This window comes from Macrobrachium rosenbergii, chromosome 55, assembly GCF_040412425.1.
Source record: "Macrobrachium rosenbergii isolate ZJJX-2024 chromosome 55, ASM4041242v1, whole genome shotgun sequence".
Taxonomy (NCBI): domain Eukaryota; kingdom Metazoa; phylum Arthropoda; class Malacostraca; order Decapoda; family Palaemonidae; genus Macrobrachium; species Macrobrachium rosenbergii.
Genome location: NC_089795.1, coordinates 15451085 through 15478837, shown reverse-complemented (window position 1 = coordinate 15478837; position 27753 = coordinate 15451085). Strand labels below are relative to the sequence as shown.

General features: G+C 39.9%; 1 protein-coding gene across 36 annotated transcripts in view; it reads left to right on the top strand.

Annotated features, from left to right (window-relative positions):
• Positions 1-27753, top strand: part of Zir (Zizimin-related) — a 582703-nt gene that overhangs the window by 344801 nt on the left and 210149 nt on the right. For all 36 annotated transcript variants that reach the window (XR_010852045.1, XR_010852043.1, XR_010852042.1 and 33 more), the window contains one exon: positions 6426-6608. Coding sequence is in view for 14 of the 36 variants with exons in the window: in XM_067098450.1 (XP_066954551.1) it covers positions 6426-6608 (183 nt within the window). In the remaining 22 variants the exon portion in view is untranslated. The remainder of the gene's footprint in view (positions 1-6425; positions 6609-27753) is intronic.

Genomic DNA, 27753 nt, shown 5'->3' with positions numbered 1-27753 from the left:
TCCAATTCCTTAGAAAATTTCCATGCCTGCAGCTTAGGCACTGAGAAATCTGTAATTTCCAGTAGCTTTATAATCTCTTTCCACTTTGTTCAGGCTATTGCTACTTTTTTTTATTTTAATTTTTTGCTTCACAGTCCATGCTTCATTTGGGTGTGGCATTTGCAGTGTGCTTTGTATTCTCTTTGGCCAACTTTCTCTTTTATTTCAAGAACCAGTGCTTTTGGCAAACCTTAAAAATCTCCCAGTGTATATTGATGGTCTCCTTAATCTATGTCAAAAGGAGTCTTCCATCTGGCTGCCCACTTTTGTAAATAGCTACACTTTTCACCTCACTTAACCCTTAAGAGAAGGACTAAATATATATCAAGCACACCCCCAGACAGGCAAACTTTAAGAAAAAAACATCAGTGGAAAGAGGGAGATATGTAAATGCACATGGTGTAAGAAAAAAAATTCAAAATATTTTTCCCTACCTTCCACAGGAAGTTGGAAGTGACTACAACCCTGTGTGGGGCCTCTTTTACAAGAGACTCGTAACGATATGTTAATTTTACCAAGTTATGCATGTTTTTTCTAATAATTTATTGTATTTTATTTCGTAAATTATAATTACAGCTCACACAGTACGATAACAGATAAGAACTAAAATCAATAACAAATTCTGAGTATATTTGCAGTAAAATGTTTATGAGATTTACTGAGATGGGAAGATGCAGTAGCTTTTTGTGAAGTATACATGTTTTTTCTAATATTTTTTCGCAATTTTTCTTGCAAAATTAAAATTATAGCTGACATACTATCATAAGAGATAAGAACTAAAACCAACAGTAATCCCTGGGTATATTTATGAGCAAATAAATGAAAAGATGTCCTGAAGCTGCAAAGAGGCAGTACATCCTCCTGTGCCGAGGTATTATAGTTGCCATAAGTCATTTATGGACCATTGAAGTGCTATGAAGATCTTTCCCTCTAAATTTATTTAAACAGTATGGCACGTAATATTAATACTCGTATGAGGATTCCCGTTCATCGTCCAAAACCTGTTATAGTTACTAACATGAGTTTTGATATATGGCTTGGTCTCATTAAACTACTTTTAATTCCATAAGTTGCAGCATATAAGTCAGCATTGCCTACAAGTCAACTTATAATTCCAAGTTCAAAATTATGGCATATGGTTATACCTACCATATAAGTCAGTGCCCAGACATATGATAGGCTACTGGCAGACCAAAACCTATGATAGGCTACTGTCAGACCGAAACCTAATTATGGAAAGGTTCCATTATGCAAGAATCAGTAGTAAAAGCATGTAAGACCAAGCCACTTGGCCAAACCTATAAAACCTAACCATAATACCTTCAGCACATGACATTTTGATGTAGCACTAGGTATACAGTGCAGAGAATAACCAATAAGAAAAGTTCAGTAATGATAAGTTATCATGGTGATTTAATTGTTGGCACCCTCTGATTTGCATGATTATGAAAACAAATAGCCAGTTGCCCCAAAAACCCCATTCATGTAACTGCAAAACTATGCATCTTTTGAACTGTTAGTACTCAAATTAGACTAAAGTTGCCATTGAATCTTTAATTAATTTGAAATCACAAATTTTTGGTTTATCATGAAATTTTGCAGATGACTCCAACATGCATATTGTTAAAGTATTACTGACCCATGGATTTGGTAGCGATGCAGTGAAACTTGTACTGCTAGGTGTGCGCCGTTATATAGGCCATACCTTTGATGTCAACTCAACATAATTCGTGGTTGTTAATATATACTAAATTTGTTACTGTTATTTTATGATTTTAAATTAATTTGTATGTTAGATATGTTGAGTAAATTCAAACAATTTTTCATTGACAATATTGTTGGCAGCTCATTAGGGTTCAATTAGTGGTGTATAACAAATGTTAGTAATGCTTCTAAACTTGTTTGCCACTCTGTAATAACAATTAACATATTATCCTTGCCTTATAAGCAAGTTTGCCCAGAGATGATAGAAATTCTACCTCTTTAAAAGGCTGCTTACACCATAGTGGTCCTCCCCCCCTTCCCCTTTTGGTCTTCTCACATGTTTAGGACATTGAGAATCTCCTACGCTATTTTATATTTTGCAGTCCTTAGTGTTTTTTGCGACACCATTTTTTACATTTAATATGTATTGTTGAGTTCACCCCAGCACCTCTCCTACTGTATTCACATGGTCTTTTTCCTGACTAGTTTTTCTTTGTGCTTCTTTTCAAATTACTGTAAGCTTGGTTTTGCTTGCATTGATTATCAGTCTTCTCTGTGTTGTTCTTCCATCTCAGTTAATGATGAACTTATGTAATCATAGTTGTGAGGAAGATTTTCATTTATGGAAAGGTTCTCTTGTGATTATTTTCTAGTTAAGAGATTGAGAGGGTAACCTGATGTAGTTGATGAGAAAGTCATTGGTGTGCATTACAACTTGATATTAGTTATTCCAGTTAATGGATACTTGTTTTTTTTTGTGTTTTTTACAATGAAACTACATTCATGAAGGAATAGGCTTAGTTACATGTGATTCTTGATACAGTATTGGTTGCTAGTATACTAAGATTTTTTTAATTGCTATAGGAAGGTAGGATACCTTAAAATGATAATATATTCTCCTAAAATACGGTATTATTATGGTAAGCAAGTTACTCAGTCAAGTTGAATTAAAAATGGTCTTATTTTTAAAAGTGTTTTGTAATGCTACTTTGATGATTTTCTTCCCATGATTTTATAAATTTCAAGATGAATAGCATTTGAAGCCTCATTCCACAAAATATTTGAGGTTATGACAGTATTTGGCTATATCTGTTGATCACCTAGGAGAGAAGATAAAAGGAAAGAAAGTAGATGCTGGATGACCTGAAAATATTTGTTGTTTGTAGTCAGTGTTCATTTTACCAATACACATTTATGTCTCATAGTTTGGAAGTGCACTAGTGACTAATCAAACTCTTTTACCACAAAAATAGAAATAATAAACACCGCAAAATCCCACGATATAGCGAAAAATCCATGATACAAATTTAGATATATTAAATTAAAAAATCCGCGATGCAGGGAGACTGCGATGGGTGAACTGCAATATAGCGGGGAACGATTGTATAACCTGCTCAGTTTTAGCCCTGCGTTTATGGCAGTAGCAGAGAAATTTACAAAAATGAAAAAATATAAAAAAGTTATAAAAATGTACGAAACATCATGTAGCAGGTAGCTCTTATGAGTAGCAGTCCCAGCAATGCACATAAAGGAGGCCACACACTCAAAAATTTATATCCAGTATGGCATATGATCATACAATTTTAAACAATTTAAGAATGTATGGCTGGGTTGGAAGGATTGACTAAGTTTGATATTCATCTATTTAAAATGTTTACACCACAGATCTCCAGTGCATACTGACATTTAATTGTATACCAGCTGCAGTCTGTACCAGTGTACAACCAAATATGTTTAATAGTTTGTGGCCTGCCTAACATACATGCACATGCGCACAGCTGCTTTCATTTCTTTGTCAACACTGTCTCGTGCTAGCATCAATCCCGAGAACAATAGCTATCAATTTTGCCAGACAAAAAAGCAAGAAAGGATACCAACTTGGAATTAAAAGTAAATGTGATTAATCAGTGTGAAGGAGGAAAAAGAATAAGCACAGTAGCACATGACATAAGAACTTCCACATTCAACACTATCAACAATTCTTAAGAATCAAGAATCCGTATGTGAAGCCATGAAAAGGCTTTGTTTCAACAAACTCTACTGTAATTGCGAAGCAAAGTCAAGGGCTAATCCATGAGTTGGAAATTATTAATGGTTTGGATAGAAGACCAGATTAAAAGACGTCCACCTTTAAGTTCAGAGGTCTGGTTAAACAAATCATTTGTAACTAACTAACTAAGCCATATAATCATTCAGGCAAAGGCTAGAAGTCTGTTTCAGATCTGTAAGGAATGTGCAGGCAATGACTATCGACAGGAATTCATGTGCAAATACTGGATGGTTTAAAAGGTTCAAGAAGATTCAGTTTGCACAATGTTTGGGTAACCGGAGAGGCAGCGAGAAAGTTCAATAGTTTTGATGAATTCGTAAAAGAAAAAAAATAAAAGACTATAATATTTCCCATGCAAAAACTATGATTTAATAACCATTTTTATAATTAACTTAAAAAAAAAACTCCAGAGTAAATGGAAAAACATAAACTTCCAACGCATTTGCTCCACAAGTGATACACAAACATCGTAATAAGGTTTTGTAACACTATGGCAAAATGGAAATTGGTTGACCTCGAACCAGAGATCAGTAATAGTAGAGTACTTTCAAAATAGTGTACAGAATTACTATAGTTTGATATTCATCAGAGTCAGCTGAAATAAGGTTAAACTGATTTTATTTTGGGTGCAGTAAAATGTAGCTGTACAGTAAATGTTGGGTAAATTATAAAACATTGAGATGAATTGGAAAATTAACTTTTAAAATTAAATGAAATATCAATAGTGATAAAATATTCTGCATACTATAAATACCTGTATGTAAGAATGATACCCAGTTAAAAGTAAAAATAAAAAAGTAAATGGTGTGTCTTTGCGTAGGACATCATACTTGACGAAATCCCATTTCTTAAAAACTTTATACTGAGTCTAGTCTACAGCACAATATGGATGATGCAATACATGCTAAGTAGAATCCATGGTAAGGGAACAGAAGAATGTAAAAGGGCAAATTTACTGAATTCTAGGTAAAACAAATGAATATAATCATTATTGTAAAGAATGGTAAGAAAGTTACTATATAAAAATATACTCATTATTATAAAACATGGTAGGCTGTAATGGGGATTAGGCTTTGGGGTAGCATATTTATACCTGTAGAATGAATTGCAAACTGATTTAGGTCAAAATTCAATTTCTGCCATGCATGCAAGAACTTAACCCCATCATAACTCAATGCCTACCTGTACCATTTATTTTGCCTGTGCTTCATTAAAATTTCACTTAATTTTCATTTAATATTTCTTTTTTCCATATTAACCAGCTTGATTTACGGGGTGTTTTAAAGGTAGGATGAGGTGGTTAACTGTTGGGTTAAGTGTTTTCCAACCTGACAACTCTGTAATCCCACAAAATTGCTAATTTGGCACCATGCAGGTCCCAGTGATGCAGGGTTAGTGATGGTTGAACTGTATTGCTAATCACTTTAATCTGTTTATAAGTGTCTTAGTGATTGCAAAGGCTGGTGGGATAATCATCCCAGGGTTCTAAACTACCTTGGGCCTGATGGAACTGATTAAGGAGAGAGAACATCATTCAAGTTTTCATTTTCACACTTATGTTATTATGATGATTTTTAAAAGTTCTCCAGTTCTTTTCTTCCATTTTAAATTTGTAGAGGGTGGGTATTATTATTACTAATGTAGTAAAGAGTGTTTGTCCTTAGAACTGTATTAAGAGGTTTTGTAGGTTTAGTTTATTAAAAAAGGTGCATTTTAGAATCCTTATTGGGTGAAATATGCCATACACTATTTTGAAATGCTCAGTCTTTGGAATATTTTTCTTTATGAATTCTATTTTAAATAAATAATAATTAAGATCTAATATAATCACTGAGGACAAACCCTTCAGGAGTTAAGAATGTTAACTCTGTGGTCTGGTTAAATTTTTTTTAATTATAACAATGTTGTAGCTGATAAAGTATGACCTACAAGACTTACCTTATTACTGAAATTATAAAGTTGCACATTTCCCCATTGCATGCTGAACAGATAGCTTTGGTAAGAAGTCGATGAATATTGTTAGTAAAATAGTAGTATGTGAACTAGCATTTCCATCTGTGATATATACTTGCTACAGGAAAGTATTACTTCATCTGAGTGTACACTGGGAAAATGGTCACACTTGGTTACATTTCTTTTAAATCATGTTGGCCTGAACTATAAAGGAGTTTGGGACATCTAAGATAGAATATACAGTATCTTTTGCCAAGGCCACGGCAATGGAGTACTGTAATAAAAATAATGTGATTTGACTCTTTTGTGGGAGAGAAGTCTCTTTTACAAACCTTACATCATAAATGCACACCATTAACAGTAAATTGCACTTGCACTTTGCATGCAGACAACAGAAGAGGAGATGGAGAACGTAAGTGTCCATCTCGCTCACCTCCTCTTTACTTACATGCTTAGTAGTTTGTTTTCTTCACTTTTGCTAGTTACACATCATTTGCAGGAAAATCTGATCATTATTATTTACACATGAATTTTATTCACCCTCTTTCTGTTGTAAGTGATGCTTAATCATTCTTATTTTTGATTTTGCTCATGACAAAATTATTCCAGTTTTGAAAGTGGAAGATTTTCTTATTCATAAAGTTTGTGATGTGTCAGTAATTTTCTTCTCACTTTACAGCAGCAGCAACGAAAGTGTCCTTTAGGTTCATCTACTACGAGGAACCTGCTGATGTGTCTACTCTGGGTTATGAAGAATGTGGATGATGTTAATTTCCGTCATACCCTCTCTGATCTGGCTTACAATAGGTTACATCAGTTGCTTGACGTGCTTTACATTGCTGTCTCATGTTTTGAGTATAAGGTACTGTGATTTTTTTTTTTTTTATAGGAAGTAAAATACCCTTAGCCTAAATTTTGGTTGTCTTATGCAGCTTTTCTAAGTCAGACTGTGGAATGGGCTGTGAAGTGGTTAGACAAATGTTTAGTCTGCTGTATATATAACAAGTTACTTAGAAGTGTACAGTAGAATGAGATGAAATTTTGCATTTGGTTAATGTGCCTTTGTATTATAGCTAATTGCTAAATGCCATCTCTAATCTATGACAGAACTTGCTAATTGTGTTTGGTTGCTCATAGCTTCTGCTGTGTTTTGTGATGAAAAAATAGTTTGTGCTGTAACAGTGCATATTTATGTTTTATTTTTATCATTTAACAATAAATGATTGGCTTTTGCTTTGCATTTTTCTAAGAAAGATTGATTTTAGTCTCCTTTAATATTATTCGTGAAATAGTAAAGGTGTTGTTAGAGTGGTGATGGTAGTGTTGTAAATGGTGGTGGTGGTGGTGGGGTGTTGAGGGTTTGTAAATGTTAAGGGATGGGATTTCTTTGCCACCATAAACTACTTCCAGCTGTTTACTTTGCAAATGATTACAGGCTTCTGAAGACTTACATCTTCTTGGAAAGGTTTTTAACCTTTATTTCAAGATAAACGTATCTGAAAAATAACTTCAATTAACCTGTGGCTGTAGTCTTTTAGATTTGGACCTTCATCCCCTGAAATTGTCATGAACTGCAATGTATTTTAACAAAATTAATTTTCAGTGTGAATTATTGTCTCTGTTTTGCATGAAAGATGTTATCAGTTTTAAAAAGAACAAATTAAATCATGTGTTGATGCACTGGTAAAATGGGTAAAAACAAATCTTTAACCTTCTGATGCATCAGTTGAATGTTACAAGGTCTTAACTTTCTTTATGGTTTTGTGTTTTCAACATCATAGGCCAAGATTCTACTTAAATTTCAACAAAGCATAGCTTCATTTGATGAAGATTTTTTTCTAAGTAAGAAACGTAGATAACTTGAGTTGTGAATAAACTGATTCATATATGGAGTAGAAATACTGTAATGAACATGAAAGTTGTTCACACTTTAGAGATAACAATAAAATTGAAGGAATTATGATCATGCACAGAACTCACTCATGAAATACAAGTACAACTGAAAACACAAAAATTAAAGCTTATCTGCAAGGTAGCTTGAAGAAAGGAAAGATAATTTTTATAGTGCATTTTTAGTTAGTACTTTACTTTATTATGTACTTGTGTCTACTTGTAGTCTTTTTTTATATCAATTTGTGTGAGGAAAGTTTTGCTGTTCTTCAAGTCATTTTTCCTTTCTTACCCGTTGTTTAAACAAGGAATTGTATGTCATGTAATGGGTTTCTTCTTTGGTATTTCTGGTAGAAACAATGAAGTTCAATATATTTTCTCAGATTCTTTTAGTAAATTTCATATTATTACTTTGTCACTGATATATCTTCTCCACTCTGTTTTCTTTTACAGACATAAATGTGTTTACATGTTTTAATCTCTTAAATATGTGATAAAAAAGTTTATCACAATGGAAGTAGTTCCCTTGAGGACATTTTTTGTAGTGAAAATAAAATTAGTGATCCGCTCAGTTTTGGAAAAGTTACCAGTTCACATGCTTGAGTTCCGTGATTTGAGTGTTCCAGTTTGTGTTGGTATCTTTTACATTTTCTCACACTTCATGATCTTATTATTTGTACTCCATCCTTTGTAACTTTGTTACATGTGCTTGTTGCCAAAACTCGGTTTGTTCATACGTGGAACAAACCTTCGGTCTTAACATTAGGATAAATCTTCTGGAAACTGGTTTAAACAATAAAAAAATCGTATATGCAAGGAATGTGTGGCATCTGGCATCTGATACGCAGATGAGGTGGAGACGGGTCAGAGACCCAGCTGGAACCTTGTGACGCATTCAGTCTTTCTTCAACTGCCTTGGAGAGTGGACGTTCACTTTTGTTTTCCTTTTCCCAAGCTGATTTTTGTCCTAAGCCTGTGATACCTTCCTACTGGTTGTGTTGTGTATTTGGGTGTCTGTGTTTTTCGTGGTGTTATCATGCTTTCCACTAATCAACCTAAGAAGCCCCGTGAACACCACCCCCATTCTTCTTGCAGTAGGTTTCATTCTAATTTTTGTAATATTACCAATCTGTGCCCGGAATATTGTTCGTGGCCTGTCGTACCATGAAAGAAGTTCTACAAGAGGAGGGAACACAAAGGAAGTTGGAGCTTCCATCTTGGGAGGGATTTCCTCCTCCTCAAATGGATGCTTCTGCTCCCCCTTCTTCCAGACCTATTCCGTCTGCTTCGTCATCCACTGATGCCTTTTCTCCTTCCTTTTCTTCCATTGATTCGTCTTTGGAAGCATCGGGAGTTGGTCAGGGTGATGTTATGTATCATGCTGCCCCGTATCTCTCGAGAGGGGATATTTCCCCTTCAGGAAGAGAGGAGGCAGTGCCACCTTGTTCCTTTGTTTCAGATTCTGATGTGCAAAAGATGTCGTCTATTTGGGCCTCCTTAGGCCTACTCGGGTTATCCTCTCCTGTTGTTGCATTTCTTCTCTGCACGAGTAACAGTGTCGGCTCCCCTGGAAGTCCCCCCCCCCCACCAACTCCACTTCTTCGATTCTCATATGATGCCACCTAGTGGGACACCTTCGTTACTAACTGTGCATCATCCTGGGTCATCTTTACCTGTAGGAATTCCATCGGCCCTGGGTCAGACCGTCTCTCCCTGCGACGACAGTATCCATGACGTCATTTCCTCCGACTGCTCCCGTGACGTCACAACCGACTGCTGCCGTAACATCATCTTCTGCTGTTGGCGATCTTTCGGAGGCATTTGTTCAGACTGTGGTGGACGGACTGGACTCTGTTTTTCGAGAGAGGTATGGCGCTCCTTGTGTCGAGAAGAGGTGTAGGCTTCCGTCTTCTTCTTCTTCGTCCTCTTCGTCTCCCCCTATTCATGCTTGAGTTAGGTGATGGAGGATTGAAGACTTTGTCCCTTTGCTGTTGGAGAAGCGAAGGACTGTTTCGTCAGCTTCTTCCCATGGACGTGTGTCTCCAATTCGTGTACCCGGACGTAGTCATGTCTATGTTCCTGTGGATGGTATTCATTGCTCTGCAACCCCTCAGAAGTTGGCTTTAGTCATTCATTCTTCTCCTCATTTTGTGCAAGCTTGGTGGAAAGATGATAAGGTTCCCGATTAAGAAGTCGAAAGTGATGGACCCCCCTCTGTTAGAAGTCCAGTTGTTCGAAGGCCTACAAGACGTTCTCCTTCGAGGATTGGAGTTTCCTCTCCTGATCGTGTCATCTGCGGATGTGCTCTTAGCCACGTCTGTATTGATGGAAATGGATGTTTAGCTTACGATGGACGTACTTCTAGGACCGTCCGTGGATCTGATAGTGACCGTGGTTCTCTGGCTTCCAAGAGGCTGAAAAGTTGAGTGACTCGTTCACCTAGGAGGACTCACGTATGTCATTTGTCTTCCGGAGTCCGTGGACATGATTCACCAAGGCCTAAGTTTCGTGATTCAGATTCTTGTTCTCTTGAAAGGGATCATGTATGTTGTTCGTCTTCACGCGTCCACGTATGTGACTCTTCTGGTCCAAGAGCTGATGCACGACTGTGTTCCTACATTCATGGACGTGACTCCTTGTTGGCAAGGGATAGCCTACTTCCGTCAAGTGATCGGGATCCCTCTCTTATGTCTACCTGAGGGAGTCATTCTTCTTTGCATGAAACAGAGGAGGGGGAGACTCAAGAGTTTCTTGCTTCCTACAGGGAGGTTGTTGATCTCATTTGTGATTTCAACAATCTCTCTGAGAGGTCTGAGGCTCCTTCTTCAGTGGCTCCTACAGGCATAGAAGGTTTACTTGGACTGAAGAAGGATGTAAGAACTTCTTTTGAGTTACCTTATTCCGGGCATGCTACTTCATTCTTAAACCATGTGAATTCTTTGGTTTCGGGATGTGATAACTCTCTTGAGTTTCAACAGATCTTTCAAGTTTCTTCCCCCTCCTCTGATTCGTCATAGGAAGTATTACTCAACAAGTCACGTACGTCTGTTGAGTAGACAACTCAACTCTGATGTCATTCACTTGAAACCTGGGTTAACACTAGATCAGGTTAGGGCTGATGGTCTGTCTTTAACCTTTCAGGAAGCATCTACCTTTGGACTCCACTGCCTCCTCTGCCTTTCAGACTGTCTCGTGGCTAGATTTGTGGTCTTCAGCAGTAGCTAGGATTTCTTCATCCCATTCTGCAAGAGTTTCGTTCAAAAGTCCGTCTTTCATCAGATTACTACAATCTGGTGCTAAGGCTATATCATAGCTAGGCCAGTTGAATGCAAACTTATGGGCTAACTTCCTACTGATAAGAAGGGATGCAACTCTCTCTAAAGTAGCTAAATCAGTTGATGCTGACTCTTTGCTGTCCCTGCTGAATGGAGATCTCCTAGAATCCCAGTTTCTCCTGCCTATGAACAGCTGGAAGCTGCAATCGTCAGATGTCAGGCCGACACTAATAATCGTCTTGTCCAACAGGCAGTGGCTAAGTCTTCATCTCAGTCTCGCCCTTCCGCTCCAAGATAGAATAGACAGTCTTCTCCCAGGAAGTCCTCGAGACGTGTGGCTTCAACTAAGGTTCCCAGCCGACTCCAGCACCAAGAAAACAAAGTCCCTTTCAATCTCGTCCTTCGAAACCAGGGGGAGGGGGGAGTAGGGGCAAAGACAGGGGAGGACGTTAATAGATTGGGCACCACTCTCCACCCGTTGCCACCGGTTGGGGGTGACGCCTGGGGAGCCACTGGGCTGTGTGGCAGATGCACGGAGCAGAACCATGGGTAGTAGATGTCCTTCGGGTAGGGTATTTACTTCCTTTCAACTTCCCTCCTCCTATCTCCGTTTGACCTCCCCTACACCTGACTTACACCCAAGGCTCTACGAAGCACTTAGCTCTCCAAGAGGAAGTGAGGAAGATGATGGACAAGAGGTAGTGGAAAAAATAGTATTTCCTTCTGCGGGGTTCTACAGTCAAGTTTTCCTGGTACCAAAAGCCACCAGTGATAGCTCTCAAATCTAGACCTTTTCGTCAGGAAGACGAAGTTTAGAATGGAGACGCCCCAGACAGGCTTAGCAGCCGTAAGGGATGATGACTTCATGTTGACTGTAGACTTCAAGGATGCCTACTATCAGATTCCTATCCACCCTTCGTCCAGGAAGTTCCTCCGCTCCAGTCTTAGGGAGCAAGTGTTCCAGTTCAAGGTCCTTTGCTTTGGATTGACAACAGCTCCACAAGTGTTCACAAGAGTCTTTACCCTAGTGTTAACATGGGCTCATGCTCAGGGATTCGCCTGTTGAGGTATCTCAATGATTGGTTGGTCTCAGCAAGTTCTTGGGAAGGCTGATTTGGGACAGGGACTGTTTTCTCCAGTTTTATCACAACCTAGGTATCATGATAAATCTAGAAAAGTCCAATCTTCTTCCCAGCCAGAGGATTCTGTCCCTGGGAAGGGTGATAGAGACAGCCTCGTCGAGAGTTTTCCTGTCGGACCAGAGGACAAGAGAGGTTCAGGGCAGTACCTCACTCCTTCCTGTCGAAGAGGGAGCAACCAACTTTCCAGTGACAAGTAGTTCTGGGCCTCTTGACTTCTCTGGAGAAGCTGGTCCCTCATGGGAATCTTCATATTCGGTCCCTGCAGTCGAGACTACAGGAGTTTTGGTCCCCAGCAAGGGAGACCCCTCAGCTCCAGGTTCCTCTGTTGGCAGAGGTGAGAAGCGGCCTCCTGTGGTGGTTGGACGACCAGAACCTGATGGTGGGAGTTCCTCTTCATTCACCCCTTCTGGATCTTCTGTTCTCGGATGCATCCTCCAGAGGTTAGGGTGCTCATCTGGAAAAGCTCCTGACTTTGGGGTTGTGGAGCTTTCAGGACAAGCAACTCCACATCAACGTGTTAGAGTTGAAAGCTGCCTTCCTGGGTCCTCAGGAGTTTTGGGATAGGGTAGTAGGTCACTCCATTGTTCTGTTGTTGGACAACACTATGGTGGTAGCCAACTTTACTCACTGATGGTCGAATTGCACCAGTGGATGATTGACAACTCGGTGGAGCTCATGGCCAGGTACATTCCAGGCAAAAGGAATGTAGTGGCTGACAAGCTAAGTCATCAGGGACAAGTTCTAGATACAAAGTGGTCTCTGCATCGGGACATAGTGGACAGGCTGTTTCGTCTGTGGGGAAGACCCATGTTAGAGCTCTTCGCTACACGGTTCAACAGAAAACTAGCGGTCTGTTGTTTGGTGGTCCCAGATCCTTTCACTATGGCAAAGGGCGCCCTTCAACATCTTTGGGGCAACCTGGAAGGTTACACTTTCCTTCCATTCTGCCTGATCTGTCATATCTTGAACTGAGTGATGAGTCCCAAGAATCTCAGGATGCCCCTAGTAGCTCTTTTGTGACCCCAAGCAGAATGGTTCCCGGATCTTCTGTCTCTGCTCTCAGCAGAGCCGAGAGAAATTCCCCCTTGGCACAATCTTCTCTGCCAACCTCATGAAGAGAGGTACCACCAATCAGTAGGATCCCTGTCTCTTCATAGCTGGAGGTTATCCAGTATCTCTTATGAGTGAGAGGTTTCTCTTGCAGAGCAGCGACTCAGATGTCTGGCTACCTCAGGAGATCTTCGTCAGCCGTTAATTGGGGCAAGTGGGATGTCTACTGTGATTAGTGTCGTCACCCGGGTTTCTCTCCACTCGGAACTTCTATTCAACAGATAGCGGACTGCCTAATTTATCTCATAACAGGGAAAGGCCTTTCTGTTTCTGTTGTCAAGGGCAAAAGGGCTACGTTAGGATTAGTTCTCCGTCTGAAAGACTGGGACATCTCTTCATCCTGGGAAATTTCTATGTTGTTCAAGAGCTTTGAGCAGTCTTGTTCACTTAGGGAACTCAAGCGTCCTACAAGGGTAGTCTCACTCGAGCCCCATTCGAGCTGCTGCGTCAATCATCAGATGGGTCTGACTTTGAAAACAGTTTTTCTTATGGCCTTGGCTTCCATGAAGAGAGCTGGTGAGCTCCATTGTCTAGATTATGACGTTAAACATGCCAGGGGTTGGGGTCTGTGGCTTTCGAATTTGTCCCAGAATTCGCAGCTAAGACTCAAAATCACTCGGTTCATGATGACAGATTTGCTTCGTTTTCCATTCCTTCCCTTAGGGATTTTGTTAACAGAGATCCTCAGGAGTTACTGCTTTGCCCCGTCAGAGCACTGCATTGTTATCTGGGAAGAACTCGTAACCTAAGACGTAGGTGCAGTAGACTTTTTGTTGGCACAGGTTGAGCCAAGAAAGAAGTGTCCAAGAGTACCATTTCGTTTTGGCTGCGTGAGGTAGTGGACCTATGCCTCATCATCAAATTCTGTCTCCAATACCATGCATACTAAGGCACATGACATCAGAGGGATAAGTTCCTCTCTGGCATTTAAGAAGAACTTGTCTGTTCATAGGACTTTGAATGCTGGTTCTTGGCATCATCAGACCACTTTCACTTCCCTCTGCCTTAAGGACATTGCCCACAGGTCCCTGGACACTTTTTCCATGGGTCCAATGGTGGCTTCTCAATAAGTTGTGTAGCTCATCCAGTGCCCCTGGTGGGACTGTTTGTTTCTTGCCTAAGATGATAATGTGGACTGGTCTCTTTTTTTTTACCTTTTTCCTTTCTTTTCTACCTACGGGTAGTTTTGAGGAATAAGACACATCATACTCTGGAACTGGCTTGGTGCAGGTGAGTGTTGCAGCCATACTGTTACAGCATTTTTATGTTCCAAACAACATACAAATTTGCTTCTCAGTAGCCTGTGCTTCTCCCTCTGGCAAGAGGAATGAGGAGTGGTGACAGACCCATTATGTATGGCTGACATGGTTTGTTACTTGAACAGATATAGTTCTCTTTGACTTCCATATATGAAGTGAATGTAACATGCTGCAATGTATTCTAACCCAGTGGACTGGGTGTTAGATACCCACTTATCTAACAACTCTGAGGCTTAGGTCCCCCTCCTTAGAACTCTTAATTTCTAGGAAGAGTGATCAGGTGTGCTGAACCTCCAGTTGGATCAGGATTCTCATACCTCCCTCCAAGTGCGAGTGTATCCTAATGTTAAGACCAAAGGTTTGTTCCACATATGAACGAATGACAAATTTTTTATTAATTTGTTAAGCTCATTCCAAGGTGGAGAACCCCAGAATGAGCTTAACTTGTTAAGCTCTTTCTGGGGCTCCTTACCCTGGAATGAACTTACCAAGTTTACATACGGTGATTTACTAATTATTTTAATTTTATTTTCCAGTCTGCTTTTATTGAAATGCAAAATGTTGTACAATTATAGTATGGAAAATATTAACAAAGGAATGACGAAGTAACATCACGTTTATCTATAAAACTATACTGTAGAAAACAAATAAACAAACATTTATAAAAAATCAATGTCTTGTCTCAGTGAGAGAGAGAGAGATTAGGGGTCAAACATTCTGTAAGACAGTTTTATTTAATTTGTATTAAAGATTTATTTAATTTATATTAAAATTTTTATAGATATTTTGCTGTGTTTACACTATTAATATTAATTAACCCTTAAACGCCGAGCCTCTATTTACAAAAGTGTCTGCCGTATGCCAGCGGGGTTTGGGAGTTAGCGCCGAAGCGGAAAGAAAGTTTTATTCAAAAAATCACAGCACACTTAGTTTTTAAGATTAAGAGTTCATTTTTGGCTCCTTTTTTTCTCATTGCCTGAAGTTTAGTATGCAACCATCAGAAATGAAAAAAATATCTATCATATATAAATATTGGAATATATGACCGCAAAAAAAAATTTCATATATAATTGTATACAAATCGCGCTGTGAGCAAAACGGTTAAAGCTAATGAGCTATTTTTTTTCGTTGTATAGTACACTAAATTGCGATGAATTTGGTATATAACAAATTGTAAAACGATCAAAGCAACGCAGAAAAATATTATCACAAAATGATGCATGAATTAAAACGCAGCGTGGGCGTAAAAAAGTTTTTTCAAAAATTCACCATAAATCGAAATATTGTGCTAGAGACTTCCCGTTTGTTGCAAAATGAAGGTAAATGATTGAATATTACTAGAATGTTAGAGTTTTAGCTTACAATTGCATTTTTCGACCATTTCGGTCGAGTCAAAGTTGACCGAAGGTTGAAATTTCAGCACTTATCATGATTTATATGAAAATATTTCAAAACTGATAAAAGCTACAACCATGCGTTATTTTTTTGTGGTATTTTACATGAAATTGTGCACATTTTCATATATACAACTTTATGTAATGGCTAATATAAAACGGTGCAAAAATTACGACAAAGTGACTAAAGAAATTCTGAGATTTTCAGCAGAGTTAGTGCGGACGTAAGGAAAAAGTTTTTTCAAAAATTCACCATAAATCGAAATATTGTGCTAGAGACTTCTTGTTTGTTGCAAAATGAAGGTAAATGATTGACTATTACTAGTATGTAAGAGTTTTAGCTTACAATTGCATTTTTCAGCCATTTCGGTCGAGTCAAAGTTGACCGAAGGTTGAAATTTTGGCACTTATCGTGATTTATATGAAAATATGTCAAAATTGATGAAAGCTACAACCATGAGTTATTTCTTGTTGTATTCTACACGAAATTGCGCACATTTTCATATATAAAACTTTATGTAAAGGCTAATAGAAAAGGTGCAAAAATTATGACAAAGTGACTAAAGAAGTTTGAGATTTTCAGCAGAGTTAGCTGATGCTTTCTTTTGGGATAAGAAAGAAATTCGCGCATGGGCAGCTGGGTCACGCTTGTAAACAAAACAATAGCGTGATCCGTGAACTCCCAGCATCCCTCAAGGCGCGTGATTTAAAATTTTTCGCAAACGAGGCCTATAAGTATTTTTCCGTGAATATTTAAAAAAGTTTTTTAGAGTCAACGTATTTTATGTCCACTTGGCACCCAACAGACAATTTTTGTCGAGGTAAAATATGTCCAGTCAGCGTTTAAGGGTTAATATTTGAAAATTAGTAAATCATTTTTATCATAAAAATGTATTTAGTTATGAAAATAGAATGAACTTACAGTAATTAGTGAATATTAATTACTCCATGCAAAAATTTGCAAATTGGTGAAAGTTCCTATGTAAAATTGAAAGATAGGTTCCACAAAAATCCACGACAAAGTGAAGCATGAAGAAGCGAAGTATGGTAAAGTGGGGGTCCACTATCTGACATTTACATGTAAAGTCCATTTTTAAACTCACCACATATGCCTTCACTACTTAGTCTCAGGTTCCATTTTTCTTCATCGGCCATTTGTGATTGTGAAAACACACCCAAATAGGTTTAAATAATTTAGTCAAATTCATTATCCTCTTTGCTTTCCCCCATCTGTTTGATGATAATGTAATTCATCCTCTTTTTGTTTTCTTTCAACCTTTTAAGTAAGTATATCTTAGTTTAACCAGACCACTGAGCTGATTAACAGCTCTCCTAGGGCTGGCCCAAAGGATTAGATGTATTTTATGTGGCTAAGAACCAACTGGTTACCTAGCAACGGGACCTACAGCTTATTGTGGAATCCGAACCACATTATGATGAGAAATGAATTTCTATCAAGAGAAATAAATTCCTTTCAACCTTTTAGACACTGAAGTTGTTTGAACTTTGCTTTGAAGAAGCCAATTAAGTTTCATACTCCTTTATCCCAATTACTAAAAGTTTATTGACTCCAGTTATGTATGTTTGAAATAGTGCTCTTGTTTTGATCAGGAACTCTGCCCATATCTCTTGTGTATAGTTTTTATCTGCTGTAGGGTAACTTCACCCTTTTATTTATATTGAGCTAAAGGAGAAAGTGTGTTCCTCATAGCTTGGGTCAAGAGTTTAACTCAGTAGTCTGGTTAAGCTATCTAATGATAATAATAGTTCCTTGTAGGTGTTTTTGTATCACCCAGGTCATCATTTCCTGTGTCTGTTCTAGAGGGCTTATCTTAGTTTACAACATCTGTGTATTGTTTTCATACTGTGGACAAATTATTGTATTATGTAGCCTTATGCTTCAGGTTCATTTAGTATAAAAAGAAATTATCCCTCTACCTTATTGGGGTGACAAGATCCCCTTCAAGTAGGTATTGTGGCCCCACTGCTCTCAATATACCATAATGACTTTGTGAACTGTTTGTATTCTGTGGGACTTATTCTGATGTCATTCTAAAACACACTAATTAATTATGTGGAATGAATCTTACTGTTAAAGTTAGCTTTATCTTTGCGCAGTTTGGTGCAATTGGCATTTGAAAAAATAATCAGAATACACATGGCTAACTTGCTAGGACTGTCTGTTTCCCACCAGATGGTGCTGGAATGTTTATGTTCTGTCATATTTCTTCATGCTGTTGTGTCAAACACATGGTCATGATTGGCTATAGACTATATTTTGATGATTTCTCGCTAATTTCTCCTGTACAGTATTGTAATTTTTTCTGTTTTTGCTTTGGGTCATCAAGAACAAGCAGAGATGAAAACAGACTGTATAAGAAAGAGTTTGTGAAAACTGATTGTTTGGGTTTTAGCAATATCCACAAAGCGTACGTTAGCAGCCACGTTAGACTTGCTTCCCAGGCTCGAGGGTGGTTTTCTTGAGATGTAGTTTATAGTGTTTGATGAGAGGATGTAAATTTTTGTGAAGTATCGGGAGATTTTAGAGACTGATAGTTTATGTCGACAAATAGGGCACACCAGCACCTTACTCAGTTTTTATCTTCCAGTGTTGCTTCTTCCCCCCACCCTTCATTAGCCTACCTGATAGCCTAGGTTAATTCTTCTCTCATTCTACTCTGCTGCCTTTTTCGCCCTAGGTGGTTCAGGAGGAAAATTATATAATTAACATATATTCTTTTATAAGTTAAGTTTTGATCGAGATGTTAATGCAAAAAAAAAAAAAAAAATCCCCTCCCCATTATCATCCTTTTTTGGTTTCCCGTGCAAAAGAGAAGCCAGAGCCTTGGCTTCTGTTTTTAGCCCACCCTCTGGACTGCCCTGCTTTGGTTGTTCATCTCAGACAGGGAACCAAGACGTGTCGGGACCAAGGTTCTGTGCCCTTTGACAACTCTCTCTCACCATTTTTTCCGGCTCGGTTTCGACTCCTGACTGCTGCTCAGCTACCAGCTGGATGGGTTCTGTGGTTTGACTTGCATTAGTCGGCTTATGTGTTGCCAACTGTGACACCCTGAAAGTTGCTAAACATAGCAGTTTTTTCATCTAAGTTGGCAATGCTGGCTGACTCCTGTAATATCCCTTTGGAAAATGTAGTGTGTTGTAAGTGGTTGGTAGTGTTAGAATTTTAGACATTTTACGTTTGCCTCAGTAGTTCTGAACCACCTGCCAGTTCTGCTGTACCCATCACCTTGTGTATTCCTTTTTGTATAACAGCTCATCCTTTTCCACCACTTACTTATCTAGAGTGAGTTAGCCTGGTGTTAGTCAACTCTCATTTTTCAGTATTCGCCTCTCAGATGCCGTCACAAATGTGGTGATGTCATGCAAAACCCTCTGTCCAGTATTTACTCTGGCATGCTGTGACATCTTTACAGACGTGTTTCTCCGTTTAGACGTACATGTTTCAACCATGAATTTATTGACTCTCCTTTAGTTTTTAAGCAGTGCATAGCTTGCTTTGATCCATTTTCACTTCCTTTTGCCGAGGATGATACCATTAACCAGCCCCATTTAGTTTGCTTATACCTCAGCTCCTGTTAAAACGAGTAAGAAGTTACATTGATTGTGGTAGGGTACGCTATCATTGAGTAAAGTCTTGGGGAAATGAAATATCAGTCGAAGAGGGACGGAAACTGTTTATTGGTATTAACTCTGCTCCTAACTTGAGCAGTGTTTTGTGATTGCAACTGTGTTTGTATAATGAGCCTTGTATGCTAGGATGCCACTACATCCATATCTAGTTTTGAAGCTGCATAGAGCTGAGTTAGGAATTGCATACGATATACGTTTGTCCCCACCTTCTGCTCATTTACAGTTTCAAGTACAGTAGGGTAGTTTGGCCTCGTGAGGCAAAAGTACCATGGAATGCGGTATTTAGTTCTTAACGTTACAACCCAGTTTCTGTAAGAGTTATGTATATAAATAAATGTATATGTGTGTGTATATATATATATATATATATATATATATATATATATATATATATATATCCCGTTTACTGACGGGGTTCCGTTCTTGCGCGTCAACAGAACCCAAAAATAACATCGCCGAAAATCGCCAAAAATCATAAGAAAACCTTACTTTTAATGCTCTGGGTGCATTGAAAACGATAAACTGCATTATTATTGAGTTTTATCAAAAAACCTTCAAATTATGATTATTCTGCCATTTTGGGGCCATATTTCTTCCGTATATATATACTGTCCTAAGCCATAAATAATTTCTGATGAATATATTTGAAAAGCGTCGTAACCTCGGATCGTCATAACCGTCAAACTAGGGGACTGCTGTATATATATATATATATATATATATATATATATATATATATATATATATATATATATATACTATATATATTATACTGTATATGTATATATATATATATATGTATGTGTATATACATAATATACTGTATATATATATATATATATATATATATATATATATATATATATATATATATATATATATATATATATATATATATATATATATATATATATATATATATATATATATATATATATATATATATGTATATATATATGAACAATGATGAACAGTGGGATCTGTTGTTTGCTGACGATTTAGTCATTATGCCAGACACAGAAGAAGAACTGCAAGAAAGGTTTTTAGCATGGAAAGGATCCCTAGAAAGGAAAGGATTTAAAGTGAACATTGGAAAGACAGAGCTAACGACTAGTAGTACAGAAGGACTTGAAGAAGTAAACATTCAAGTGGAAGATGGTACAGTGCTAAAGCAGAACAGTGAGTTTAACTATCTGGGATCAGTAATAACAGAAGAGGGAGATACTGAGAAAGCAGTGAGACAGAGAATGAAAGAAGCATGGCAAAAATGGAGAAAAGTAACTGGAGTTGTTTTAGACAAGCAAATGCCAGTAAAGCTCAAAATGAAGATTTATAAGACAGTTATCAGGCCCAGAAACCTGGGCACTAAGAGGAAAGAGGAGGGACTGGTGGAAAGAACCGAGATGAGGATGGTGAGATGGATTGCTGGAATATCACTACTGGAAAGGAGGGAGAGTCAAGATATAAGGAGAATGTGTGGTATGTGTAATGTAAAGGAGAAGGGTAGGGAAGCTCGTCTGAGATACTGTGGTCATGCAATAAGAAGAGAGGAGGTGGAACCAATCAAGAGAGCTAAGAACATGCCACTGATTGGGGAGGAGGAGTGTGGGGGCGTCAACGGATCAGATGGATGGATGTGGTTAGGAGGGATATGGGTGAGGTGGGATGGGGGAAGAAGATGCTAGGAATATAAATAGATGGAGAAAGTTGACTCGAGCGGCCGACCCTGCTATACAGTGGGACTAATAAGGTTGAAAGAAGAGGAAAAGATATATATACACACACATATATATATATTATATATATATATATATATACAGTAGAACCTTGGTTCTCGACGCTAATTCGTTCCAGAAGAAGTGTCGAGATTCGATTTTGTCGAATTCTGAGTTAATTTCTCCCATAAGAAATAACTGAAAATGGATTAATCCATTCCTGACCACCAGTCATTACCCCAACCTTGCCTTTTTATACAAAACTTTGCACAAATCACAATTAAATAGGTTCAGAGTTGAATAACTTACCGTATCAGAAGCACTTTTTACATTTTTAAATGCATACTGTATCAAAAAAGTTGGCCTATGACCAATGCGGCCGTATTACCATAGGCTAGGCTAAGTAGCCTTATAGGCACTACCAGAATGTACTGTAACAGGTACACATGAAAACTGTTGTTAATAATGATAACATTGAAAAACAAGCCATATCACATGAAATTAATAATACAGTATTTATAAACCGAATTACTGTATGTCTGTTATCATAAAATTAAGAAAAATTTCCGAAATTACGTCGGAACTCGGCAGCCTGTGGCAGATATAAACAATCCAGAACGCTGCCCTGGTGGTGTATCGTGGTACTAATTACATAAACATTCTGATACTTGATAATGTGGACTATTTGTCCAAGAAAGCTTGTAACTTTTTAAATAAAAAACTCCATTAGATACCATCCAGTTTGAATGAGGTCCTTTTAGTAATTCTACTAATGCACAGAACAATTGTGTATGTGATAAAGTTAATATATATATATATATATATATATATATATATATATATATATATATATATATATATATATATATATATATATATATATATATATATATATATATATATACACACATATATATATATATATACATAGGTATATCATAGATATGTATATATATATATATATATATATATATATATATATATATATATATATATATATATATATATATATATATATATATATATATATATATATATATATATATATATATATATATATATATATATATATATATATATATATTTATATGTTTCCTGGTGCAGGTGGATCTTATGACTCCACAATTATTACTTTACTCGAAAATGGCCTTGTAAGATACCCAGGACATATAAAACACAAACAAAAAAAAGAAGTATTTATTATTTTATTTATTTTATTGACAAAAGTATACAATAATTAGTACAAATTTGTCCACAACGTGACATAATACAAAATATACAAAGTAAACAGTAATCTCTGTTCCTGCAAGTACATGGCCTATACAGAAAAAAATTATTAACAAGAAAACTAAAATATCAAGTACAAATAAACACGGAGCGGAGGGCTCTTCACTAGGGGAAGTGCGTGAAACACGTGGATATAAAAATAGTTATATTTGATAGCACACAAGGTCAAAAGGAAAATTAACTGAAAATACGGTAAATTACTGCTGTGGAAGTCCTCCCGAAGGGGGGGGAGCTTGGGAATGCCAGGAACACGGACCAAGGATAATTCTGCTACAGGCGTCTTTCTGAAACGATATTTGGACCCACGTTACACATCTAATGCTGGAATTTGGGGATTGAATTACTCGGGGTGCACTGAAGGCGCCAAGGACTCCCCAGGCGTTACTTGTGACTCAGAGGAAAGAAGCTGTGAACACGTGGGCCTGGCTTGAACCAAGGAATATCAGGGAACACAAAGTTATAGGCCCAGAGATTAATAAATGCAAAAGGGCTAAGTAATCGTGACTAGCAACTCGTTTTGGGTACATTACCACATTTGTAGGGGCGTAGGGATGACGACGTCTTCTGCCGAGAAACACGTGTGGGAGCGTGGACAAATGGTAGCCTCCCTCTCCAAGGTATTTCTTCAAATCGTAGATTGGGGCGGAAAAGGGCGCCCTTGGGATGATGAAAAGGCCGCCGTTTAATGTCAGCTCGCGTGTGGGAGACTTGCAATCCCCCTTGCAGTCTTCTAAGGCCACGTGGAATGGAACACGGGGCACACAGGGCGGCGATGGGATCCACGTGGCGGCGAGCGGAAGAGGAGGGCAGGGGCAAAGGACCGAGACTTGACTTGTTCTCGGCTTAAACTAGCAACCGCGTGTGAGGGAGAGCTGTCCTGGCCCTGACCTTTTATTGCTTCTGGACAGGGGTAGGGGGGGGGCGATGTCCTGACCCAGGTCGCCGACCCGGATATCATAGAAAACGATTTTCTTTCCCTGTACCAAAGAAAACAGTGCAAAGCCAGTTTACTGTCCCCAAACTATTATATTCTCTCTGAGCCCCTATACCCCGACCTTCAAAGGTTCAAACCAACCCAAAGCAGGGAAGGAGAAGAGTTTCCTAGCGGATTTTGGCGCTACTCTTTACAGCTCCCCTGGCAAGATAATATTCACACCTATAAACGGGTGCGAATATTGACAAAAGCAAAAATGAGCGAAGAAAACGTTCAACTTTATTCTATCTTTTACTTTGCTACAACCTTTACTTTACTTTATTTGTAAAACTCTGATGCCACACTAATCAATAACAAACTGAAGGTTTACTTTAGGAGCAGAGTGCAATTTAGGATATACAATAAAAGGGTAAACTTGTTTGCAAATTAATTATTGCTCAAATACTTCCTAAGTACTGTTTCTACCCATTCTTTATTCGATTTACTTTACTGGGGTAATAAGGCGCTCAAAAGAAAATAAACAAAGAACACTTCAAAATTTCAAAATAACAACAACAAAATAAAACATACAAGGCAGAATTTATAAAGGAAACAAATGTAAACCCACTGATTCCTTAATGCTATCCTGGAATTACAGGCATGCTATTAGTTGTGCCTTGAAGAGGCGGCATTCGTGACAATACACTGTAGGTATTAAATAATATCCCCTTTACCAAAATTGTAATAATAGAATTCAATTCTTCTTTTCAATCGACCTCCAATTGTTCACAAGCTCGACGCATAACTAATATTTCCCACGAACGCTAATCTGAAGGGACAAGAACTTGACAGCTGTGAGGCAAAGAGATTATTCGCGGGTTTTAACTCGCCAACTTAAATGACGCTAAATTTTTACGTCTGCAGCTTACAACTCGGGTGTAAGCTATAAATAGACTACTCGACGTATGAATGGGAGGATAAACAAATGAAGGGGAAAATGGACAGGGCTAACATTCTCCACAGGAATAACTCAACAAAAAAAAAAAAATGTAAATAAAAAAAAAAGGAAACTACACAGAACAACAACGAAGGATATTACTTCATACTAAAGGGCGGGCCGCACCGCGGTGATTAAAAGGCAACGTTAAAATTCGTAAGGGCAGGAGTCTTGTGCCTCGAGATTCGTTAAAAAAAAATGAGAAAAGATTAAATGCAAAAGTAAATAATATACGTAAAAAATAAAGGATAACAGAGTGAGGTATTTATGATTTACTTCTTTATCTAACTTCCGTCGCCAACAGACGACGGTCAGAGCTAACTCTCAGCCCAAGGGCGGGGAAAGAAACCCAAAGGGCGCGACCCCTTCAGGAAGAGTTGACATGCCTGCCTTGTGCCAAAAGGACGGGGCGTAAGGGCGTGCCACTTCCCACTCTGTCTCTCTTACTGCTTCAAAATAAAATTATTTATACATTTCAAAAGGGGATGATATCCCATATATTAACTGCCGCTTGCGGTGGTAAGTAAGGGAAAGTGTGAAGGAAAGATCGATAGAGAAGGATGAGGGATAGAAATTCCAAAGGAAAGGAAGAAGATAGCGGAAGGCCTTGACATCCTCTCCTGGATGAAAGGTGCCAAGACGTTCAAAGATGAAGAAGGGGGCCCTATGCCAGGTTTGCACAGGGGCCAGAAGAGCTCGGGGCTCCTTGTGGACTACCTGCGATCGCCCACACCCGTGGTAACTCCGCCGCGAACCTCTCCTCCTTGGACCGTTGTCCTTGGCCGGGGAATCGGAGGGCCCGAGGCCAAAGGGCGGCAAGGGGTGCCATCTGGGTCAGCTGCTGCGACAACTGACCCAGGAATTTTGTTCGCCATTTCGGACATTAACCGGCGCAGATCGCAGAGTTCATCGGCCCAGGAAGGCGGGCAGAATCATGACTTCGCGGAAGAATCTGCGGCGGGCGGCGAGAGAGAGGGACGGCCGGAGGGGGCGGTGGCGATGTGGTGGTGGTCTGGCGTCTGTCTGGGCCACGGACGGAGACTGGCACTGCTCAGTGCGCCGAAGGGGCACTGGCAGAGGAGCTGAAGGCCGAGATTCTCCTGAAGGGAGATCTGGCTGAGGCCTCGGCACTGGCACGGATGCCGTGCGGGCACTGGACTCGGATTTGGATGATTTATTGGGAATGGGGACCCCGGAATGGTGGTGGCTTGAAATGGGACGTAAAGTCTTGGCCCAGGAGGACGTCATAGTCTCCTGGAATGTGTTTCGCTTCGGGCGAGACAGAAGGGTCCTGGCTCTGTGGGGTCGGGTGACCCTCAGTTGGACCGTAGGGAGGATCATTTAAAATTGTTAATGCCCTCAATGGTGACGAGCTTGCGTCGGTCTATTATAGCTCCATAGGGAACTTTGTCCCTCCTTATGAGGGAAATTTGCGCGCCAGAGTCGTCAAATGCCGTGACCTGGCGTGCTGAGTATTTACCTCGAGGAGGTGCCACATAGATGGGACCCTCGGCAGGAGGGCCTAAGGACTCGGGATTCGTTACTGCCAGGGCGACGGCGGGAGTTCCTGCCTTATTATTTCTAGGGCATTTTGCCCATGAGGAAGAGTGGCCATAAACCTTGCACGCCGTGCAAAAAGGTTTGGCTGAAATCTCTTTCGCACTGCCCGGCAGAGGCGCAGGCGACTTATTAGGGGCTGTCCGGGAGAGAGAGACGGGTGGTTTACTGCGGCATTGCTCCTTGGCATGCCCGATCTTTTTTACAGAACCCGCACACAACGGGCTTCTGTGATTGCCCATTCTTCGCGGAGGGCACCCGATAGGTAGGCGGATGGCGTAATTTTTGCTGCAGCGAGCTCTCCTGGGGTGATGGGTGTCCCATAGATCCGCTATTCGGCAGCAATCAGCTAAGGTGGGGGCTCCTTCTCGGCGATGTGCGTGGCGAGGGCGGGGGGTGTAGAGTAGGAAGTTCTCTATTTGTATTTGTTCGATGGCATCGTTGAGGGTCGTAACCCCACGGCCTCGAACCATTTGGCACGGGCACGCTCGGACTTGTAGGCCCAGTCTGCCCAGGTTTGATTGGCCTCCTTCACTAGCCCGCGCCAGCGCCTCCTCCAGCTTTCAGGGGTTATCTCGTACGCCTTGGCAATAGTCTGGCGTACGACCTCCCAATTTTCCTGCTCCTCCGGCGGGAGGGCCCTGTAGGCAATCAGGGCCTTCCCGTCTCTCCTGAGCCAGCCTCTTTGCTTCTCGTTCCTGCCGTGCGGCTTCTTCTCGTTTCTCCTGGGCTGGTCTTTCTGCCTCCCGTTCTTGTCTCTCTGTGTCTTCCCGTCTCTCCTGAGCCAGCCTCTCTGCTTCTCGTTCCTGCCGTGCGGCTTCTTCTCGTCTCTCCTGAGCCTGTCTTTCTGCTTCTACTTGTCTCTCCTGAGCCTGTCTGTCTGCCTCTCGTTCCTGCCTTGCGGCTTCTTCTCGTCTCTCCTGAGCCTGTCGTTCTGCCTGTATGGCGTCCATCCTCTCCTGTACCCAGTCTCTTAGTTCTCTCCCGGAAAGGCCGAGTTCCTTCCCTGAGGACATGAAGAACTTGAAATCCTCGCTCTGCTGAGACCGTGTCGACATTTTGCAGGCGGGGAGAGGACGCTAGTAACACAGACTTAATTTCCCAGAGCTGTGGGAATCTTGGACCCTTTTCCAAAGGGCGTATGATTGGTCTCCCGATTTACCGGCGGCGGGCTGATTGGGGACGATGAATTAGCAATGATTGGTCTCGGTTTACCGGCGAAGCGGGCTGATTTGGGGACGATGAATTAGCGATGATTGGTCTCGATTTACCGGCGGCGGGGTGATTGGGGACAATGAATTAGCAATGATTGGTCTCGGTTTACCGGCGAAGCGGGCTGATTGGGGACGATAAATTAGCAATGATTGGTCTCGATTTACCGGCGGGAGCGGGCTGATTGGGGACGATGAATTAGCAATGATTGGTCTCGGTTTACCGGCGAAGCGGGCTGATTGGGGGCGATAAATTAGCAATGATTGGTCTCCCGATTTACCGACGGAGCGGGCTGATTGGGGACGATGAATTAGCAATGATTGTTCTCCGGTTTACCGGCGAAGCGGGCTGATTGGGGACGATGAATTAGCAATGATTGGTCTCGGTTTACCGACGAAGCGGACTGATTGGGGACGATGAGTTAGCAATGATTGGTCTCCCGGTTTACCAACGGCGGGCTGATTGGGGACGATGAATTAGCGATGATTGGTCTCCTATTTACCGACGAAGCGGGCTGATTGGGGACAATAAATTAGCAATGATTGGTCTCGATTTACCCGGCGAAGCGGGCTGATTGGGGACGATGAATTAGCAATGATTGGTCT